The sequence below is a fragment of the Equus quagga genome, chromosome 7 (assembly GCF_021613505.1).
Source record: "Equus quagga isolate Etosha38 chromosome 7, UCLA_HA_Equagga_1.0, whole genome shotgun sequence".
Lineage (NCBI taxonomy): Eukaryota > Metazoa > Chordata > Mammalia > Perissodactyla > Equidae > Equus > Equus quagga.
The window spans coordinates 133,654,704-133,675,167 of NC_060273.1; the positions used below are offsets into that span (position 1 = coordinate 133,654,704).

At 50.1% G+C, this 20,464-nt stretch overlaps 1 protein-coding gene across 6 annotated transcripts in view; it reads right to left on the reverse strand.

Moving 5' to 3' along the window:
• The window catches only part of MAP1B (microtubule associated protein 1B), an 89,294-nt gene that overhangs the window by 7,978 nt on the left and 60,852 nt on the right, over positions 1-20,464 (reverse strand). For 5 of the 6 annotated variants that reach the window (XR_006889325.1, XR_006889324.1, XR_006889322.1 and 2 more), the window contains exons 3-5: positions 16,101-16,183; positions 13,608-13,748; positions 63-6,576 (exon numbers count right to left, since the gene is read on the reverse strand). Coding sequence is in view for 2 of the 6 variants with exons in the window: in XM_046665877.1 (XP_046521833.1) it covers positions 63-6,576; positions 13,608-13,748; positions 16,101-16,183 (6,738 nt within the window). In the remaining 4 variants the exon portion in view is untranslated. Of the gene's footprint in view, positions 1-62; positions 6,577-13,607; positions 13,749-16,100; positions 16,184-19,270; positions 19,482-20,464 lie in introns of those variants that run through there. The other variant, XM_046665879.1, reaches the window with a different exon arrangement.

The following is a 20,464-nucleotide window of genomic DNA, read 5'->3' on the forward strand; positions in this document are numbered from 1 at the left end:
GAGGCTCCAGTTAAAAGCAGCGTAGCCACGGCCTGTGTCTGGAGGCCAGCCCTGCCACCTACCTGCTGTAGTGGTCTTCACCGACTTGGACGTGGAGGTGTTGGCGGCGTTCTTCGTCTCCTTGTCTTTCTCTTCCCCACGTGCAGCTTTGACCTCGGGAGTCGGGGCGGTTTTCGTGGCTTTTTCCACAGATTCTTTCTTCTTGGGAGAAGCCACTCTGGACACCTTGTCTGAGGACTCTTTCAAGCCAGCTGGCTTGGGCGAAGCCGCAGAGGGCTTGGACTTCCCATCAGCCTTCTTGACAGGTGACGACGACTTGGTCTTTGTACCTGGCTTTTTGGTTTTGGTCTTCTCTTTCAGGTCTTTCTTCAGAGCTTTGCCCAGGTTCTGCTCAATGGCCAAGGCCTCCGGGTCCATCATGGACACGTCGGGGTGGCGCGGAGAAGGGCTGCGGTCCTGCATGGGGGCCGGAGGGGGGTCCATGTGTTTGTACGTGACGGTTTTGTCTGTGGGGATGGTTTCCGATTCATCTTCAGAGTCGATATTTGCATCGGCTGTGATGGAGGGGCACTCTTCAGTCTCCGGGGGGACATCAGAGTCAGTCTGGGATGGGGCTGACTCGCTGACAGAGGTGGGAGGGGTTTCATCACACTGTCGCCCCTGCGGCTTTCCTCCTGGAGGCGGCGGGGCTGCCCCTGATTGGGTGAGGGGCTTCTCGGATTCTTCCGTTGGCTCTTCGCTGGCAAACCACTCGAGAGGATTCGGATTGATGAAGGAGGGCGACAGCTCTGTCTTGGGGTGCTTGTATTCACAGGAGGACACTAGGCACAAGTCGACATCCTGGCGAGCCTCTGAGGGGGATTTCTTTTCTGCCGTGTAGCACTGGTCTGAAGTCTCATAGGCGTATGCGGACGCCTGAGGGGTCCCAGGGATTCTCTCTGCAGTCTCATAACCGTACGTGGGAGCATCAGGGGATCGTGCAGTGGCAGTAGATGTCTCGTAGGAATAACTTGCAGACTCGGGGAAACTGGCGACTTTCTCTGTGGTCTCATAAGAGTAGCTGGAATCCCCAAGTGTGTGGCCACCGTTTTCGGAGTCATCATAGCCATTGCTGATGTCATCCAGGAGCTTTCTAGACCTCTCAGTCTTTTCATAGCTGTAGCCACTCACTTCAGGGGTCCTGATCGTCTTTTCACTTATCTCATAGGAGTACCCACCCTCTTCGGGGGTCCGTGTGGTCTTTCCAGTAATTTCATAGGCATAGCCACCATCTTCAGGACTCTCGGTGGTTTTCTCAATGGTCTCATAGGGGTAGCTGCTGTCACTTGGAGATTTTGTGGTTATATCTGTCTTCTCATAGTAATAGCCACTCACATCTGGGGTCCGGGCGGTTTTCTCGTAAGACTCATAGTCGTAACCTTCTTCATCTGGGGACCTGGTTGTTTTCTCAGGCTTTTGATAAGCATAGCTGAAGTCACCAGGGGTCTTCCCTCCACTGTCCTTCTCCATGCCAGATGTGGTCAAATCTCTGCTCAAGGCCAGATGGTGTTGCATCGTATCAAATAACATGGAGGCACGGAAGCCGTAGGGCTCTGCAGATGCTGCATCTGTTGGCGGAGGAGACGGAGTGTGGCACGCTGCTATGCTCTCTTTGACTGCAGAGGTAGAATCTGAGAAACTAGGTGAGTATAAAGGAGAGGACTCTCTTGGGGTGAGTGGAGAGATATCGGATTTTGGGGAGAGCTTCTCTCCTTCCAGACTTTGCACTTTTTCAGAGGTGAGCGAGGCATATAAGGATATATCTCTGGGAGGAACGACATCGGATAGAGTGTCTTCTTGGAGAGGAGAAGCTATCTGAGAAGGGGTGTGTGCGGAAGAGGTGGATGGAGAGGCCTCGACCTGAGACACTGAGATGAGCTCCGAAAGGTCGTTATCCTGGGTGTAGGACGGCTCCTCCGTTGGCGGTATCTTGTGTGATAAACTGGAGTCCTGCAGGTCAGAAGGACTGTAGTCCACCTCGGTTGGCCCATTCTCAGTGATGTGAAGCATACCCGCACCCACCGTAGGCTGATCTGGAGACTGACGACTGAAGTCCATGGCGAGGGAATGCTCAGGGGATTCTTGGCCAAATTCAATGGACATGGAAGATTGTTCAGATCGGTGGTCTTGAACTGGTGTCCTGGATTTGGCTGTTTTAGGGGAGAAGTCCGGTGGAGAAATGGACATTGGTCTTGGGCACTCCTCTTTAGACGGAGACATTTCCGTTTCCTGGAAAGTGGTAGGCGTCTGCACAACGGACACTGACAGGGAGTCGTCCACTTCCGTGGAATGTGGGGAGCCCACCTCAGCGTGCAGGGAAGGAGACACGTCATCTGTTGTTGGCTCTGGAAAGGAGCTTGTTGCCACGGAGGCTGTGGAGACGGAGGCCACGCCCTCCATATGGGAGTATGTGTCTTCCGCTACCCCTTCATCAACAGGAGTAGCTGACTTGTCTGAGACAGTGCCTTCGGAAATGGACATCTTAGTGTCTTCCTTCAAAGAGCCAAACTGACTGACATCTATTTGTGAAGGAGAAACATCTCCTCCTAACTTCCTTTCATCGAAGGCCAGTCCGGCTTGAGAACTCATGGCTTCAATATCGTCAGTTTTCTTTTCTTGACCAAAGTCTTCCTTGATGGGTGTAAAGTCCGTGCTTTTCCCTTCCTGTTTGTCTTGGAAAAGACCAGTGGAAGTCGTATCTGAAACTGGACTTATTTGGTCTGGAAAGTCTTGTTTTCCATTCTTTCCTTCAAAGGGGCTTTCAGGACCTCTAACAGGAGCCTTGTCGTCAGCACTGAGGAAACTGTCATATGCAGACTCGGATCCAATTAGGGGAGGGCTCCGTAAGGGAGACAACACTTTTTCAATAGGAGACTCCGAGTCAGGCACAGGTTCATCCATGGGGCTTATGGAAGCCCGTTCACTGTCATCTTTGGCTTCACTGAATTCAAAACTCACTGGAACTGCTGGTGGTTTTTCAATGACTTCTGTGGGGAGGTGACTAGATTTCTCCTCGGTGGGAGACTGGTAGTAAGGTGTGTGGCCAGCACTGCCAGTCACAGACTGAGATGGAGATACCACTTCCAGGGTCTTCTCCTCAGGACTAGCACATTGTTCTTCAACTACTTCTTGGGTCACTTCAGGAGACACTGGGACTGCTTCCACCTCTGCTGAGACTTGAATCTCATTGGGTGTCAGAGAAAAGTTCACACTGCGTTCACCCAGAGGAGTCTTCTCTATGGGTGACGGCGGAGATGGACTCAGCGACGGGCTCTTGGACGGACTAAGTTTTTCATCTGAAACTGCTGAGACGGTGTCTTTGATCTCCAACGTGGCACTGGCTTTCACGTCTTGCTCTTCAGAGCAGTAAGCATCACGGAGAGCTGATTTGATAAATTTGTCTTCCTCCATGGATGAGGGTGGTGAGATGGTGGAGGCTGAGGCATTGTAATCCTTGCCATCAGTGGCATCTGTTTTTGACCCTTCGGATAATCCATTGAGTGATGTAACAGCAGGTTTGGAGTATTCCTGAGAATACAGTAAAGACTCAAATTTGGTGATGTTTACAAATTCTTGAGATGGGGACTCTGTCTCTTCATTGTTGGTCTCATCACTCATCACGTCGCGAGGAGTAGACATCTCATCCATTGGGGTGGGCTCACTGGATATCTCAATGGTAGACTGAGTGTAGCCGGAGGTGGCAGTGAATTCTTCAGGCTGGTCTTCTCGATTCTCCTCATCGGAAGCGGTGGCCTCACTCTCCGAGCCTCCAGGTAAAGTCTCATCATGAATTGAAGACGCAGGTTCTCGGGCAGGAGACTGGGCTCCCAGTGGCTTGGCTGAGGTGGTCAGGAATCCATACTGATCCTCAGCACCACCAGCCTCCGCAGCCTTGTCCACCACGGCCATCACATAATCTTCAGCTTCGACTTTTTCAGGCTCATATTCTTCCTCTCTGGCATCCTCGGCTCTGTCCTCCTCATCAGCCTCCTCTTCAGATTGTTCAGCTTCTCCTTTCTCCACTGCCTCGTCCATGTCTTCTTCCGCTCGGTCATCACCACTGGTCACAGACTCCCTCTTCTCCTTGATGTGCACGTCGGCCTCGGCCTTCGTGCTTTCCTCCTCCTCCTCCACGGGGCTGTGCTTGGAGGTGCTCACGCACACGGTTTCTTCACCGTCTTCTTCTGGCTCCTCAGCCTCCTCAGTTTCTGCCTTCTCTTCGTAGTCTCCAGCCTCTGAGGATTCCTCAAAACCTGCTCCTTCGTCTTCAAATTTTTCGATGTCGTCCACCCCCTGCTTCTCGACTGGCTCTAGCTCCTCGGGGGTCTGCTCACATTCACCCTCCCCTTCGGTGGTGGTGATGCCCTCATCCGGGGACTCAGCAGGACCTTTGATGACTTCCGTCTCTTTCTGGATGACATAGGCTTCGACTGGCTCGGTCTCCTTCAGCTTCTCCTCGTCTTCAATCAGCTCCAGCTGAGGCTTCATGTCTTTTGCTACGTCGAATTCTTCAGCCTTTAACTCTTCAAAGTCCTTGGTCAGATCCTCAGGGGAGGACATAAGGGACCTCTCAGCTTCGAGCTCTTTGGCAGGACCAGTGGTTGCTATTCCAGCTGCCGCTGCCACAGCTGCTGCGGTGGCCACAGTGCCGACAGCGGCCACCGCAGCCTCTGCCGCCTTGCCCTCCTTCTTAACGACCTTAACTTTCCCCTTCTCCTTTGGCTTCCCGGCAGCAACAGACTCTTTCTTGACAGGCTCTTCCTTCTTCGGTACTTTTGGTTTTAATGCAGCTGGTTTTTTTGCTTCGGATACAGGAGTTGTTGATTTCTTTGAATCTTTAGGAACTTTCTTAATTTCTTTTTTGGGCTCCTTTTCTTCCTTTTTAATTTCCTTCTTTTCTTCCTTCTTAACTTCCTTCTTGGCTTCCTTCAGGGGGGTTTCCTTCTTAACCTCTTTCTTGACTTCTTTTTTCTCCTCTTTCTTGACTTCCTTTTTCACCTCCTTTTTCACCTCTTCTTTTTTTGGTTTTTCCTCCTTCTTGACAGGTGTTTTGTCCTCCTTTTTCGCGACTTCTTTCTTTGGCTTTTCCTTCTCCTCTTTCTTTTCTTCGGGTTTTGCCTTTGTTTCCTTTTTCACCGTCTTCTCCTTGGCGACTTTGGGTTTGACATCTGTGCCTTGCTTGTCAGCCCCCTCGGCCTTCACTGGAGGCACTTCTTCTTTGCTGGGTACCTCCTTTTCGGCCACTGGAGGTTTGGTCTCTGTTTTCACTGGCTTGTCTTTTTTCACTGTTACCTTTTCTTTGCTTTCAACTTTGGGTGGCTTTTCCACATGATTGGCTTTTGTGACTTCAGGGGTTTCTTCTTTAGACTCCTTTCGCACAGATTTGCTGGGAAGTGGTTTTGTGGCTGGCTTCAGACTTTCTCGGCTGTCGGCTCTCTGTTTCAGCTTTACTTGTTTCACAGTAGGAGTGGCCACCTGGCCAGTTAGATCCTTCTGGGTGGCCAGCGGCTGTTTCAGGAAGTCTAAATGTTTGAGCTTTTCCAGTCCTTCCAGGATATTGTATTGGGTACTGTTGCCTGGAAACAGGACACGGATGATTTTCTCCGCAGGGTTTGCTGGGTGCCAGACAATCAAAGAGGAGACTGAAGTTAGGCAGGAAATCGGGCTATCTATCTCTTGGCCATTAGGCAGGGTTAGTTCAGCCTTGTCTTTGTTGGTGCCGGTCCACTGCTGCATAAAATACTGCATTTCCTTGCTGTTCTTGACTGGGTTAAGCACGTACATCTCAAGTTTACCAACTCCCATTTTTTGGAAAAGAATGACGGGATCAATGGTATTGCCAACACTTCTGAACAGAGGCTCCGGCTTCATGGACAATTTGTTTAGGTACTGGAGAGTGAAGCAAGCTTCTTCTGTGCTTCTCTTCATCTTGATGTTTGGCTCTGGGTTTTTCAGATTTTCGGGTACATTGAGAAATACAACTCCTAAGTCAGGGGAGATGAGGTTTTTCATCCAGTCACTATTTGTGGTGGAGCCCTGGGACTGTTCTTCCTCGAGCTCTGCAATTTTCCGCTGTAGCATGCTGTTTATTCCAGGCAAATTGTCATCCCCAATGTGGGTGAGCAGGATGGAGTCCACTCTGTCCAAGTGTCGGATGAGCTTCCAGAAGCAGGATTTCCTTTCTGATCCTCCGTTGATGAGCATATTGAATCCATTCACTGCGAACAACGCAGAATCGCCCCTCCCTCCGGGAAAAATGTAACAACAAGGCTTAGAGAGCTTTAGGAACCCACCCGATGTGGGAGGTTCTAGGATATCAAAGGGAGATGGGACTTCCACTGACTCCGAGAGATACTCCGTAAACTCGGAAAGTCCTTCCATTTCCGGCAATATAGAAGCTGAGTTGAGTTTAATATTGATGAAGTCTTGGAGATTGTGTCTGTCAAGATTGGAGTTCTTCCAGTCCCCTTCTTCGGGACAGAACAGGGTTAAGCTGGCTTTGTTGGCAGGATGGGTCGTGCTCAGTAATTCCCCAATCTGGGATTTAAAAAAATAAGAAGAAAGAAAGTAGGAAAAGGTTTAAGTGACTGTCATCACTGATCATCCCATCTATTACTAGATGTTGCAGAATCAATGGATGCACGTGGGGCTGATTTCCGAGATGCTGGTTGGGTAAACGCTGAAACATTCCACACTGGTAGGCGAACAGCCTGTCCTCACCCCTGGACTGCACCTTTCTGCCTCAACCACCCCTCCGTGCCAGCACCTCCCCTGAGAGCCCTCCGGATCTGTTCCGGCCCAGAAGGGGAACTCCAGCACTGTGCTTTAGTTCTAAGACCAGTGACCAGCTGGATGACCAGTGCCTGTGCCCCTATCCCTCCTGGGTACTGGCCATGCAAAAACGCCCTTTAAAAAATATTAAACTGTCACTGGGGCAGGCTATGTGAGTCATTTCACCACTGATATAAAATATTCTCTTCTATTCCACTGGGCTTGGCAAAAGGGCCTGACTGACACATGAAAAGGATTTAGACAGTGCACGTGTCATCTATTTATAGATTTCGGCAGGAACAAAAGAAAAAAGTTTGGTGTATTTTTCCCCCTTGGAGATAGGAAGGTATAGATTGCACATTACTATAAGAAATTCCTGGTTCTGGCATCAGTTCACACTATTTAAAGCAAGAGTGGTTCATCCAGCAGTTTCTCTGCAAATACAAATACTTAATTGAAGCCATGATGATTAAAGCAATTGGGTAATTATATGAGCAAGTGGCCAAATTGTCCCCACACGCTCATGTTTAAGCCAAGGTGAGACATTCTGCTCTCTCGCAGCTCCTGTTCTTTATAGGGCAAGCTGGCTAAGATCACATCTGGCTCAAAAGTTTTCAACACGTTGTTTAGTACCATAGGATGGGAATGAAGAAGAGCAAATTGGACCAAAACACAGATTGTGGTTTAACGAAAATGCTCTTCTCTTTCTCACTTCATACTGTGGCCATATGTTTCACGGTCTTAGCTTAGTAAATAGGAAGGATAAGGCCATAAACCCTAGTCTTCTTTTGGTTGCAGCAAAGCACATAAATCAGCCCAGAGGTTCAAGTGAAAAGAGCTCTGTGTCCTGGACAGCAGATGATGAAACGGCAAAGCAAGCATTCCACTTGGTTCAGGCATCCCTGAGCCAGCAGGTCTGAACTCCTGTCTTCTAGTGCGAGTGGCTTCCTCTGTCTCATACAACCTCCTGGATACTAACATTCTGAGCCTACCAGGGTGTGTCTGTGTAGAAGGGTAATTTATAGCCTCTGACTTTCCTGCATTAGAGTGCAGTAAAATAGCCATTTTTGCTTCGTTAGCCTATTTGTCCTACATTTTATGTGAAGTGTCACAAAATGGCAAAATAACAAGTCTTTGAGTTTGCTGTTTGCCTCTGACTTAACAATCTCCTACAAAAGGGATAAGAATCCACTATTTGAAAGCTAAGAAAACTGAAAAAGTAAATGGTAACCGTCCTTAGGGGAGTCTTCGCTCAAATGATTTGCTGACCAAAGCAAAGAGGAGTACCGGATGCGGTTTCTGGTCCAGTGATGAGCATAGGCCCTCATCACCATCACCATAGCAACCAAGGTTCTCTCCATCCCAGTCCTCATGCAGGGCTCACGCAAACCATTCATGATTTAGAATACATTTCAGAGGGGAGATCGAGGATCACTCACACCGCTGAATCTTTAGCAGTGAAATTTAAAATTAAGTTTAGCTCATTTTAATTTTTGAAATTCCACCCTAACTGAAGGATGTGGCAGCTAAGGTCTGATCCAGCTGTGCGTGGGGGGCATTCCATTACCAGCTCTTTTTATGTGAAGTGTGTCATCACTAAGTTCAAGGAGACGGTAAAAAGACTTGAGGAATCCTCCCTACTTTCCATCTTTTCACCTCTACCCAGAGAGTTCCAAGAAACTAAGGAAATGACCCCAAAAGAAAACAAGGCTGCACAGAATTCTGAGGCAGTCAGGGGTACACTGAAAAACAGCAAAGAGAGGCTGGGGATGGAAAACCATGACGTCCTAGGGAAAGCAGAAAAGAAAGCCAGCACTGCTGGAAGGTTTCTCTTCAGAGAGAAATCCAGTCCCTCTGGAGAAGCAGCCACACACGGTGCATGATGAGATGGGGGCTGGAGAGAGCCCGTCAGGAAGGAGAGGATGGGGCAGGGCAGGGAGGAGGAGGGAGAAGGCAGCCTTGGAGGAGTATGGCAGAAACGAGGCCCCGCGTCCCCAGAGCCCACTTGCAGACCGGCCCGCCCGCACGCATGCAGAGGGTGAGGGCCCCGGGGTAAAGACTGGTGTCACAGTGGCCAGCCCACGGAGGCACTGGGTCAGCACTGATTCAGTGAACAGGGAGGAGCCGAGGATGTGAGCAGTGCGAGAAAACCTCCCACTAGGTCTTAGACTCGGAAACTGAGGCCTCCTCAAAGGCAACTTGACATCATCACCACAGCAGATCCTGTACCTCTCATGGCCCCTTCCACCGAAAGCTCCTGGAGGACAGGAAACGCATCTTCTGTCTGTATCACCGTTATCTTTGTTTCTCCAAGACATCTTCAGGCTCAACAGACGTTTGCTGAACTGCACTGAACTCGGCCAGTTCGATGCATGCTGTCCTCCCAGAGTGGACACGTGGGGAGTGACACGAGCCTGCTAATCCTTCTCAAGCACACTGATTGCCACCCTCCCCTTGTTCTTACAGAGAGGGATGAGAGACACTACTGGAAGAAATATTCCTCAGGGCAAAGGCTGGCTTTTTTGTTAATTACTTTTTCTAATTAAATGCAGGCATACTGGAAGAGGAAGGAAGATATGGGAAATAAATGACTTTACTGCAGATAATATTAATGAAATTAGAATGCTAACCCCAGCCCACTAACTACATTTCCTTTTCTGATTAGGTTACTTGCTTGGCTAATGAGGAAATACAGTGGACAGCGTATCTCTGGGTTTTAGCAGGACGTCTAACAGCATCTCTGAACAGTGAGATAGCAGAATTAGGTGGCTCTGTAGGCAGCCACATAAATCGTGCTGCTGAGTGTCAACCAGACGTAGGCCTAAGGCGGCTGCCTCGGGGCTCAGCTATGTCCTCTTGAGTACTGACTTCGATGAAAATGGTGACGACATGCTTATCAAACCTGCGGATGGCAGGAAAATGGGAGGCATAGCAAAAGGTGGGATGGCACAGTTAAGACATTTAAAAAAGCTCTTGACAGGGGAATGATGACGGCTAAGTCAACTCTAACAGGATGGCATTCTAAAGGGATGACGGTGAGGTCGGGTAAACCAGCTGGGTCAAGTACAGGGTTGGGAGGTGTGGCTCAACAATGATGCCCCTGGAAAAGACTCAGGGCTTTCAGCTGACGGGCAGACGGATTTAGCATAAAGCTGATGGAGCTTAAACTTCAAGGCCCCTCACTGGCACGGTTTCCCCCCAAAGCCCTGAACTTAATGGTGTATTCATAATATTGTTTTCTTTTTCTTAAAGGGAGCCCCCAAATTACATAGGTTGCAGAGGTCCTCAAAGCCTGCATCCCTTCCTGTTGACATTTAATTGTGGATGGTGATGGTCAAAAGTAACTTCTAGACTTATTTAATAGAAGATTGTATTCAAACCTATAGAAGTCACGGACTGTCACAATTCTGACCTGGTCAGTGATGCCTGGAGTAGGGTGTCCAGTGTGAGTCATGGCATTTTACAGAAACTGGACCAAAAACAAACAAATTGACATTGCTGGCTCTTCTTGGCCTTAACCTCTAAACACTACAGCTGGGCCCCTTTCTCTCAGAATATATTTCTCTCCCTAGATCACTTCATCTGTTTTCTCACATGCTGATGGCTTCCACATTAATGTCTCCAGCCCGACTTTTAGTTCCCTGAGCTCTGGACTCACATGTCCACCTGTCTGATGGCAGTTTAGCCAGGGCACTAAACGTGACCGAGACTGAACTCCTGGATTCCCCCATCCCATCCCATGCCCCAATGGAACAGGCCTGAATGACAGCGACCAGAGAATGGAAGAACTTTTAATATCTTGTTTTATGAAGAACAGTGGGTAAACTGAAAACGATTAATCTGGAGGAAAAAACAATTGGCCGCGTTGGCAAACGGTGTCTAAAGACACTGTCAGGTGGAAAAGGGATCACATTCCTTCCTTGAAGATACAATAAGAGAAACAAGGAAAAATTTTCTACCAGAGAGACTGAAAAATGTCCCCAGGAGATGGTGACTTCACCATCCTTGGGTTTCAGAGAGGGATGAGTTAGCCAGATGCTGTCCTAATTCCTAAGTCCTGGTTTTGTAGTTGACCTCCAATGACCAAGACTCCCAAAACCCGAAGCTCAAAATGCACTGATAATTCTATTTTTCAGTCCATTTATTTTTAGCTATTCTTGTTAAAAAATACATCATTTTTTGTTTTTCCCAAATTGTGTTCCTGATTTCTCTGGAGTGACTAGTATGTATCAAGCACTGGATAAAAGGAACAAAGCTGGACACCAAATGGCCTTTGAGGCCCCCTGTTACTGAGTCATTCTGTGATCAAACCCTGTCTCCAAGGCAGCGACAGGCAATCAGAGCTCTGGCTCAGTGGCTGGTCACCACTGGTCTCTCCAGCCATCTCCAACGTGGCATGTGCTTTCTCCAAAGTCCACAACGTCAGAAAAATAAAGGCTGAGTGGCGCTGGTTAGGGAAGAGGAAGAGTGAATTCTGCCCAGTGTCCTGCTGCTCGTCCTTCCCCACCCCCAACACCACACAGCTAGTCTGTAGGGAAGACTCTGGAGGTCCTTTCTCACGTGTGTTGAGCATGACTTTCTTCAAAGTATTGGGGGGTTATGGGGCAGGCAGAGGAGAAGATAACAGCATCTCTGGCCTTAACGACACCTGCCTGAGTGTGATGAAAAGGTGTGCCCTGCAGAACCCCCTCCAGTGATTACAAACTCGAGGAACGTGCCCTTGCCCAGACCTCACACTCTGCAGCTAAGGCTGTTTCTTTTTCTTCTGCAATTAGTGGTAAATTCTAATATATGCATAGGCTATTGTGCAAACTTCTACTTCTGCGGGCCAGTAAAAGTGATGTAAGCAGCAATGTTCATAACGCTATGCTTTATTTAAATAGAGAGATGGATGACTTGTGATACCTTCTTATTTAAAATTCTGGCAATGACAAACCCTTTTTTTTACATATCTGCTCTATTTGGTTTTACTGCAAAAAAGGCAAACCAATGACATGGGGGTAGCAACTAACTTTAGAACTGCCTGGGGATGCAGCAGAGGCACGGTGTGCACAGAAATGAGCCAGGAGCTCAGCGGGGAGCCAAGCCTACCAGGAGGCCGGTGAGCCACCCGCCCATGTTATTGGGCCACGGGGCTGTGTCCAGGCTTCTGCATCTCTCTCCCTTCTCCAGGTAAGGTGCCGATAGTGTCTGTGACCCCTGAGCTACCCGACAAATGCCCACGGGCCCCCAGGCACAACGTGAACATGGGGACACCATCTTGCAAAAGATTCCGACGTTACAGTGATCACACACGATTTCCAGGCAGCAGGTGGAGTGAGCATTGTGGCTCCAGCCTGGGAATTTCCATGCAATTGAACACAGATTTACGGGCCTTTAGTATGAGTGGGTGCAATGGACACAAGACATGCAGCCTGAATTCTGGCAGCCCTGGCGGAAGACAGGCGGGAACCTTCATTTTCAAGTGGTGAAGAGGGGACCAGCTGGGAGTGAGCCCTGGGGCCACTTCTCGCTGTGGGCAGCCAGGCTATCTGCCTCAAGACCCAGATGGCATCACACCTTCTGAGAGTCTGGCTTTCAAACACTACATAAAACATTCCTTTTCACCGTTTTGCCTTCCCCTCTGGTGGGTGGAGAATAAAACGTGGTCATGTCATCCGACATTTATATTTTTACAGAAGGCTCCAGGTGAGCCAAATGAAGTTGGGCAGTGTATTTACAGCTCTCGCAGTGAGGAAGAGCACACAGAGGCCTCCCTGTGGAGCACAGGGCTCAGGAAGATTAGATGCAGAGAGACAGATGGCCCTTCGCAGCCCCCATGAGACCAAGAGGCCGCCATCTCAGGAAGTTCTCAGGAAGGCGGTTTTAAATAGATGTGGTAACTCTTCCTGTCAGTACATCCCTCAACCTTTCCACGTAGAAATGTGCTGTCAGCTACGGGCAGCCCCAACCTGCTATGGGTGACAGCCCTGAACTGTTTCTGTAACTACTGTAAACTAACAAAGAAAATGAAAGACTAATGTTATTTTGGAAAGAGCAGTTTCCCAGTCGGGATAAATTCTCAAGCAGAAATAACCAAATTAAAAGCTTTGACCTTTGATTTTACAAAATACCACTAACATCATATAGTTTTCAATATTTCACATGTATCATCCTTGAATAAGATCTATTCATTAGAAATATTAATGACCCAGCTTCATCAACCTACTTCACCCATCTTTTTCTTGGGGCGTTAACGTGGCTCACGGAAGTGGCCCATTTTCCTACGTGCCTCCCTTTCTCGAGCCCTCTCTTTCTTGGACTGTTCAACCACTCCAAGTTCAAACATTGGGACCGGGCATTAAACGTGAGAGAAACTGAAATAATTAGACCAGGAAAAGTAAGGCCAAGTAGGGAAAGAAATCAGGGCAGTTAAATGTTACTAAAAACCCACGAGATCTTCGGAGAATCCTTTCAGATAACAGGAAACTTGGCTTTCTTTTGGGCTCTGTCATTTCAAGTTTCTCCATCATTTTTGCCATCTGTAAAATGCTGATTGTTCCAACCCCCCTCCATCTGTATCTCAGGCACATTAAGAATGGCTCCGATTAGTTAAAGACGAGGGCTCTAAACTCCTTCGGTGATGGGCCAGGGAACCGCAGTGCACGGAAGCACCAGCCACAGCTTTGCTAGTTTCAAAGGAGGGGGACACGCCCTCCCCTTCTTCTATCTGCCCCACAAGCTTTCAAAGAGCAGCCTCAGGCCACAACAGTGACCGAGCGGTGGGAGAGCTCAGCTAGTCCCGCACGGGAGCCCACCTCTTGATCGGTGAAAATCTCTATGAAGTTCTGGAAGGAGAAAGAGCCCGACTGCAGAATGAGCTCTCCGGTGTTTTCGAAGCACTGTCCCGTGAGCACGAGCAGCTTGTGGCGGGCGGCGTCAGTGATCATCAAACGCACCTGAAACAAAGCACAGGGAGCGGACGTGAGCCCAGGCGGCACCGCCATCCCCCTCAAGACAGGGCTCAAGACAGGGCTCGCCCTGCAGGGCTTCAAGTTCACTGCCAACAAAGTTATTCATTCCTCGGTACGCAGACTCCCCTGGGGAGTCGGACGGCAGCCAACACCTGTGGTCATCAGTGGCCCATGAGTGCCGTTTTCCACGTCTGGCTATACCCACAACAGCAGCGGGAGCTGACTTTCTGTCTTAGTTTCCTAGCCGTCTCCACAGCTGGTAACAAGTGTCCCACAGCTGTGTGTGCAAACAGCAGGCAGTCTGCGGACTAAGGAGTATCCCACAGGCCGAGGCACCAGGCATAAGCTCAGGGAACACAGATTTGCACCTGGGGTCCCAAGTCAGCACCCTCATCCAGGGTCCCTTTCCTTCCAAGCCACACACCAAACACAAAGCTCCAAGTGCAGCCTCCAGTGGCATCAGCAAGGTGCCTCCCGTGGAACATAAAGGGCTGGCCCGACTGGGACTCAGAGAGAACTGTAATGATTTGCACAAAAGCACTCTCTGTTCTTTCCATGGCAGGAAGCCAGCCCGTCCTTCAGCAGAAACGCGACATTTGCTCTGAGCCCCGTTTGGTTCCGCACAAGCTGACTGCTAGGCACGGGGCTAGGCATGAAGGCAGGGACATGAACCCACTGCCCCAAGAGCCCCATAGTGACTCAAGGAAACACACAGGACCGAGGTCACTGTTCCAGCCTGGATTCCTGAGAGAAACTCCACATTTTTTCCCCTACCATTTCTCACAACTGTTCCAGGCACTCTGCCCGGATAAATATTAATCCTCCAGCTCTTTAAAATTGTTTCTACTTCCTGATTCTGTTAGTCACAGAGAGACTGCTGGCCAGTCACTTTCCTCAGCCTGTGCCTTCATGGATTGTCAAATGGGATCATGGGATCTGATGGGGGCAGATGGAAGTGGGACCTAAACAGGCTACATAATGACAGCCAGAAAGTGGGAGTCACCCATATGCCCATCAACTGACAAACGGATGAACTCAATGTGGTCTAGCCAGACAATGGAATAGTATTCAGCCATGAAAAGGCTTGAAGTCCTGACACATGCTATAAGGTGGATGACCCTCAAAAATGTTATGCTAAGTGAAATAAGCCAGATACGAAAGGCCACATATTGTATGATTCCACTATCTGGAATATTCAGAATAGGCAAATCCATAGAGGCAAAAAGTAGATTAGTGGTTGCCTGGGGCTGGGGAGAGTGACTGCTAATGGGGTCGGGGTTTCTGTGGGGTGACGGACATGTTCTGGAATGAGATAATGATGACAATTGCATGACTTTGTGAAGATACTAAAAACCAATGAACTGCACTCTTTAAAAGGATGGATTTTATGGTATGTAAATTATATCTCAATTTTAAAAAACAGACTACAGTCACAGAGATGCTCCAAGCATGGGCAGAAGAGATGCGGCAGATACTGGAGGCTCCCAGGGACTGTGGCTACCTTAACATCCAAGGAGCCACTCAATCTCAAAGGTGCCAAATGTAATAAAGGAAGTGGGACATGAAGACCCACAACTCCTCTGGCCTGGGTGACCAGGGATCCCCAGCTCCCACCAAGTTCTTATCTTACAGTAGGCTCTGAAACCCCGTTACTCTCTCCGGCAAAAATTCCTCTGACGGTAATAAATAATATCGGTAATAAGAAGAGCCAACATTTATATTTCTGCTGTTAGGTGCCAAACTCTGTTCTAAGCGCTCGACACTTCCAGTCGCAACGTTGAACGTGAACATTAGCTGTGATCTCTGTCTCGCAGAGGTGGAGACCGAGACAGAGACAGGAAACAGCTTGCCCGAGGCCACCAGCTAGTAACAATGTGGCCCCAGAGGCCATGCTCCTGACCGCTCTGCTATCCTGCCTTTCAACAGTGACAAGGGGTGGGCAGGGTGGCTCTGCAGGGGCCTGCGTCTGAGACGCTGCTCTTCTCCAACCCTGGGTTCTCCGTGGCCCAGCCTGAGGGCGTGTGGTCTATTTCCCCTGCTGCATCCCAGCCAGACTCCCCCGCATCACCCTCCATATATACCCAGGATCTCCTATCCCATTGCCTCTACAAATACTCCCGTTCTGGCTAGCGTCTTCCGCTTTGTCCTCATTGGGAGGGGCAGTCTGGGGTGGTACCAATGCAGAGAACCAGCCACTGACTGGGGGTAAGGAACGTACCTGGACCCAGAACGTCTCTCTCCCTGTCCTCCCGCCACCTCCCCAGCCCCTCTGATCTGCTGGGTCTCTGCCCCGCTGTGTAAGGCCCCACCCAAGACCCCACAGAGCCGAGTGCTTACCTCGGTGCTGACCGCTTCATCTGAAGGGTTGATCAGGACCACTGTTTCTAAAACGTCACTTCGGTGATGAAGGATCTTTTGTCCTGCAGGCGCAAAAACACAGACAAAAGAGGAGACCCTTAGTTCTTCTGGGTTAACACTGCCCCGCCTGCTTCTGGGAGGGCAGAGACATGGCCCACGGCAGCAGGATTCTCCACACGGTCTTGGGAAACACAATCGGCGTCACAAAACAAGAGTGTGCGGACCCCAGCCGGCTCCTCGGAGCTGGGTCCGGCGATCTGGCGTGCCTCGCGCACTCACAACCCTCTAGTTCTCGAGGTTGGGCACCAGGCTGCCTCTGTACGCTGATGGCGGGTCGCATCTGAGACAGGGGTGGATGCCCGGAAAACTCAACAGGCTCTTGACATTTCCTTTCTCATGGTAATTGGGGATGTTTCTCCGCACCAGCCTTTCTTCTGGTGAGAACGGTGCTGAGATTAATTAGGAGCCTTATTGTGAAATGAATGACATCCAGAAACCCAGGCTAACAATTAGCCCAACAACCAGAATGGCTGTCTGAGGCAGGCTTACAGGCTGTTGGGGTATTCATTAATTAATTCACTTGCTCATAGAAAAGTGGAGGAACTGTGAGCAAATGAAGAGCGGAGAACAACTCTCCCACTGGACCGGGTGGCCACATGGCCCCTTAAGACAAGCAAGGCTGACAGAAAACAACAAAGCAAGGAGTTGTGGGGATGAAGGACCTGGCTAAGGAGGGCTGAAATTCTGCAAGGTTTGGCTCCACATCCCGGACTTCCCACACTTTAGGTTTTAGGGACATCGTGCGGCTGAAACCACCTCCAGCCCAAGTGGACTGCGGCCTATGGATGACCTACAAAGGCTCCCCTCCTCGGACAGAGGTGAAGTGCTGAGGCGGATGTGCGGCCAGAGTGGGCCATAAATGCTCTGCCAGTCAGGGAGGGACAGAGAAGAGCCCATTCCCTCAGCCAGGTGGAGGGAGACACAAGGTTGGGAGGGTAGGTGAGAAGGTGTCTGCTGCCTGGAAGCGCAATGAAACTTGGGAGACAGGGGGAAATGGAGTAGAATCTGAGGGGGACAGCCACCAAAGGAGAGAATAACCAAAAAGCAACTGTTTTCCAGAAAGACAGTTGGGCAATTCTTCACAAAGCTAGAACAGAATTACCATATGACCTAGCCACTCCACTCCCAGGTGGAGAGAAAGCAGGGACTCAGACAGATACTTGTGTGCTAGTGTTCACGGCAGCATATTCCACAATAGCTAAAGGTAGAGACAACCCAGAGGTCCACCGATGGAGGAATGGACAACCAAAATGTGGTCTATCCAGGCAATGGAATCTTACTGAGCCATAAAAAGGAATGAAGTCATGACACGGGCTACAACATGAATGAACCTTGGGGACATTATGCTGAGGGAAAGAAGCCAGACACGGAAGGACAAATACTGCATGATTCCACTTGCACGGAATATCTGGAATAGGCTGTTCATGGAGTCACAGAGCAGATTAGAGGGTACGAGGGGCTGAGGGGAGACGGAACGGGGAGTCACTGCTTAATGGGCACAGAGTTTCTGTTTGGGGGGATGAAAAAGTTTTGGAAAAAGAGGTGATGGTGCATAACACCGTGAATGTGATTAATGCCACTGAATTGGACATTTAAAAATGGCTAAAATGGCAAATTTTATGTTTTATATATATTTTACCAAAACTCAAAAAAAATTAATAATGCAATTTACCAAGAAACTGTTGAACAGTCCACTTTAAAAGGGTGAATTGTATGGTATGTGAATGTATCTCAATTAAGAAGTTAAAAAAAGAAAGCAGGCCAGGGCACACAGCTTAATTAGAGCTGTCTCCCTTTATACCATCAAGAACCAGAAGGACTACAGCGACAGCAGTGTGTTGAAGCACTTAGCCCCGCACATTGTCAAGCCTGTTCTCCACTGTCTTAGCTTTCCTAACAGCTAATATTAACCAGTAAACCCACATGAGACATGGAAGAAGCCCAAACTCTACAAGAATGGCGCTAGCCAGGCCCTCCTCCCATGGACTAGTTCATTTGATCCCGGAAGAGCTCCAGGACATAGGCACCAGGATTGTCTCCTGTACTGTGAGGACAACGAAGAAGAGAATTAGCCCGCCCACGGTCACACAGCCAGCCAGCGCTGGCGCCAGGACTCGGACCCAGGGTGCCCGGCTCTCGAGTCCCCCGCCTTGCTGCTCTGTGGTGCAGGTAACTGAGCTGGGACTTGGGAAAACAGATGCAGGACAGACATGGAGCACCAAGAAGAGCTGGGGAGAATCCCAGAGGAATAAAATCAGGGCCGTGCTTACAGAGGCGGGACGCCAGAAAGCATTAGGAGAAGAATATTAGCAAAGAGGAAAAGAGAGCGAAGGTGGCCAAACACCCACATCAAAGAGGGTAAAATCAACAGTAGGCGTGTGGTGCTCCCCTCCCAACGCCTGAAAACGAAGGGACTCCAGAACACACAACGTCCTGCAGCCCAGCAGGCGATGGCCCGGGCCTGGGAAAGAGGACCACACTGAGCCGCGGGAGCACGCTCGCTCCTATGAGAACGACCCAAGCCTGATGCTCGCAGCTAAAGCAAAAGAACATCAAACCAAATAAGCAAACGATATAAGGACAACCGGCAAAGCACAGAAAACCGCCCCCTTTCTAGGTCCTCCCATCGTGGCCTCCTGAAATAACAGCTTAGGTAGGAACTTCAGAGGCACCAAGTGGAGACAAATTAGCAAAAGCACAAGACCGCGAAGAAGTGAGTGGTCACTTCCTGGAGCACACTATCGAGGGGACAGCGTCCTGTACACAGAGCCCAGGCAGCATAATGCAATGGCGGGGCTGCAGGCCTGACCCTGTTCTGTAGACTTGAGCAAGGGACCACAGAGAGGCACCTCCCTCCCCGAGAGATAGGAAGGAATCGGCCCTCTCACCCCATCTGCACGATGTCCCCGCCCTGCTACCCGCGCCCCTCCGCTGCAGCCCAGCCTGCCCAGCTTGGCCTGCCCAGCACCTGCCAGCATGCCCTTCCTCCCCCGTTCACTGGAGGGCCTTCTGACCAGCCCAAGAAGTGCCTTCCTCCCTGGCTTCACCACTTGCCCACAAAACAGATGCTACGTGAAGCTGCCGTTTACCTCCACTCCTTCCGAGTCCATTTAAGACCTGCCTGCTCAGGAAGTCAACCGAGGAGGCTCTTTCTGTCCATCTTTGGGAAGCCTGACAGCCACGACACAGACGTGCACCACGACGCCATGGCTGCTCCTTCCACAAAAAGCCTTTTTATAGGATTGGATTTGAATGAAGGAGGGGATTTAGAGAGAGAGAGAAGCCTCAAGCTCTTGTCACAGCCGGACTGTTGGCCAGATTCTTCCGCGGACAACGTCACCAGGGGCTGGCCTTCCTGGCATCTGGCAAACCCAGGGCCTGCTGAGGGCCTAAAGCCATGCCCCCACCCCCTACGACCTTGTGGGGTGCCAGCTCCCCTGGTGGCAGGCAGCTCTCAGCTGCGGGGACGCTCACAAAGTTGCATATTTGGGGAATGTTTCACACTGGGAAACGGGCCAGGCATTCTTGAAGGAGAGGCCACCACCCTCGCCTGCAGAGGTCTCGTTCAGTTGCTTTAGAAAAGAAGTTCCCAGGAAAGAAGGACGACATGGTTGCAGCCTTTCTCTCTACCCCTGCAGTCTGCCTTCTCCAGAAACAGCTCCCAGGGAGGGCACTGGGCCGCCGAGATGGACAGTTAACTCTCTCAGCGTTGGTCTGAGGGAAGGATGCTGTCACTTATTCCTGCCACGAGAGTCTGTGAGGGCTTCCCCACACAGCCCAGTGTAACTGTGAAGGCTCCACGGGGGCATGGGGGGTGACACTGTTATGTGACAACAATCGGGTCTGCCCCATCTTAGGACCCAGAGCACCCCCGGGGACCCCCTGATGCAGCAGGGCCCTTGCAGACAGGGAGACTCGGTGTAAACTCCCAAAGCTACACCTGAAACCCAGATAAGCCCCAATTTTTCAGTTATTGCTGGGACTTTTTTCAATGACTGAGAACCTGACAGATTACTTCAAGCCATGTGTCTTTTCAGGTTGGGCTGTCTTAGTGGTTTACAGATTACTATATGCGACGGACTGAAATCTCTGGAAGCAAAATGCTATATTCTGGGTGTAGAATCTGTAGGAGGCTTAGGGCCTCTCCTCCACAGTCCACATTCGCCCAAACACGCGCTCACTCAGCCGCTCCCCTGGTTTTGCAGGAGGCTGACCATGGCTGAATTCAGACATCCACTATCGGGGCAGAGCCCCAACTGAACCCCATCAAACTCGGAAGCTCC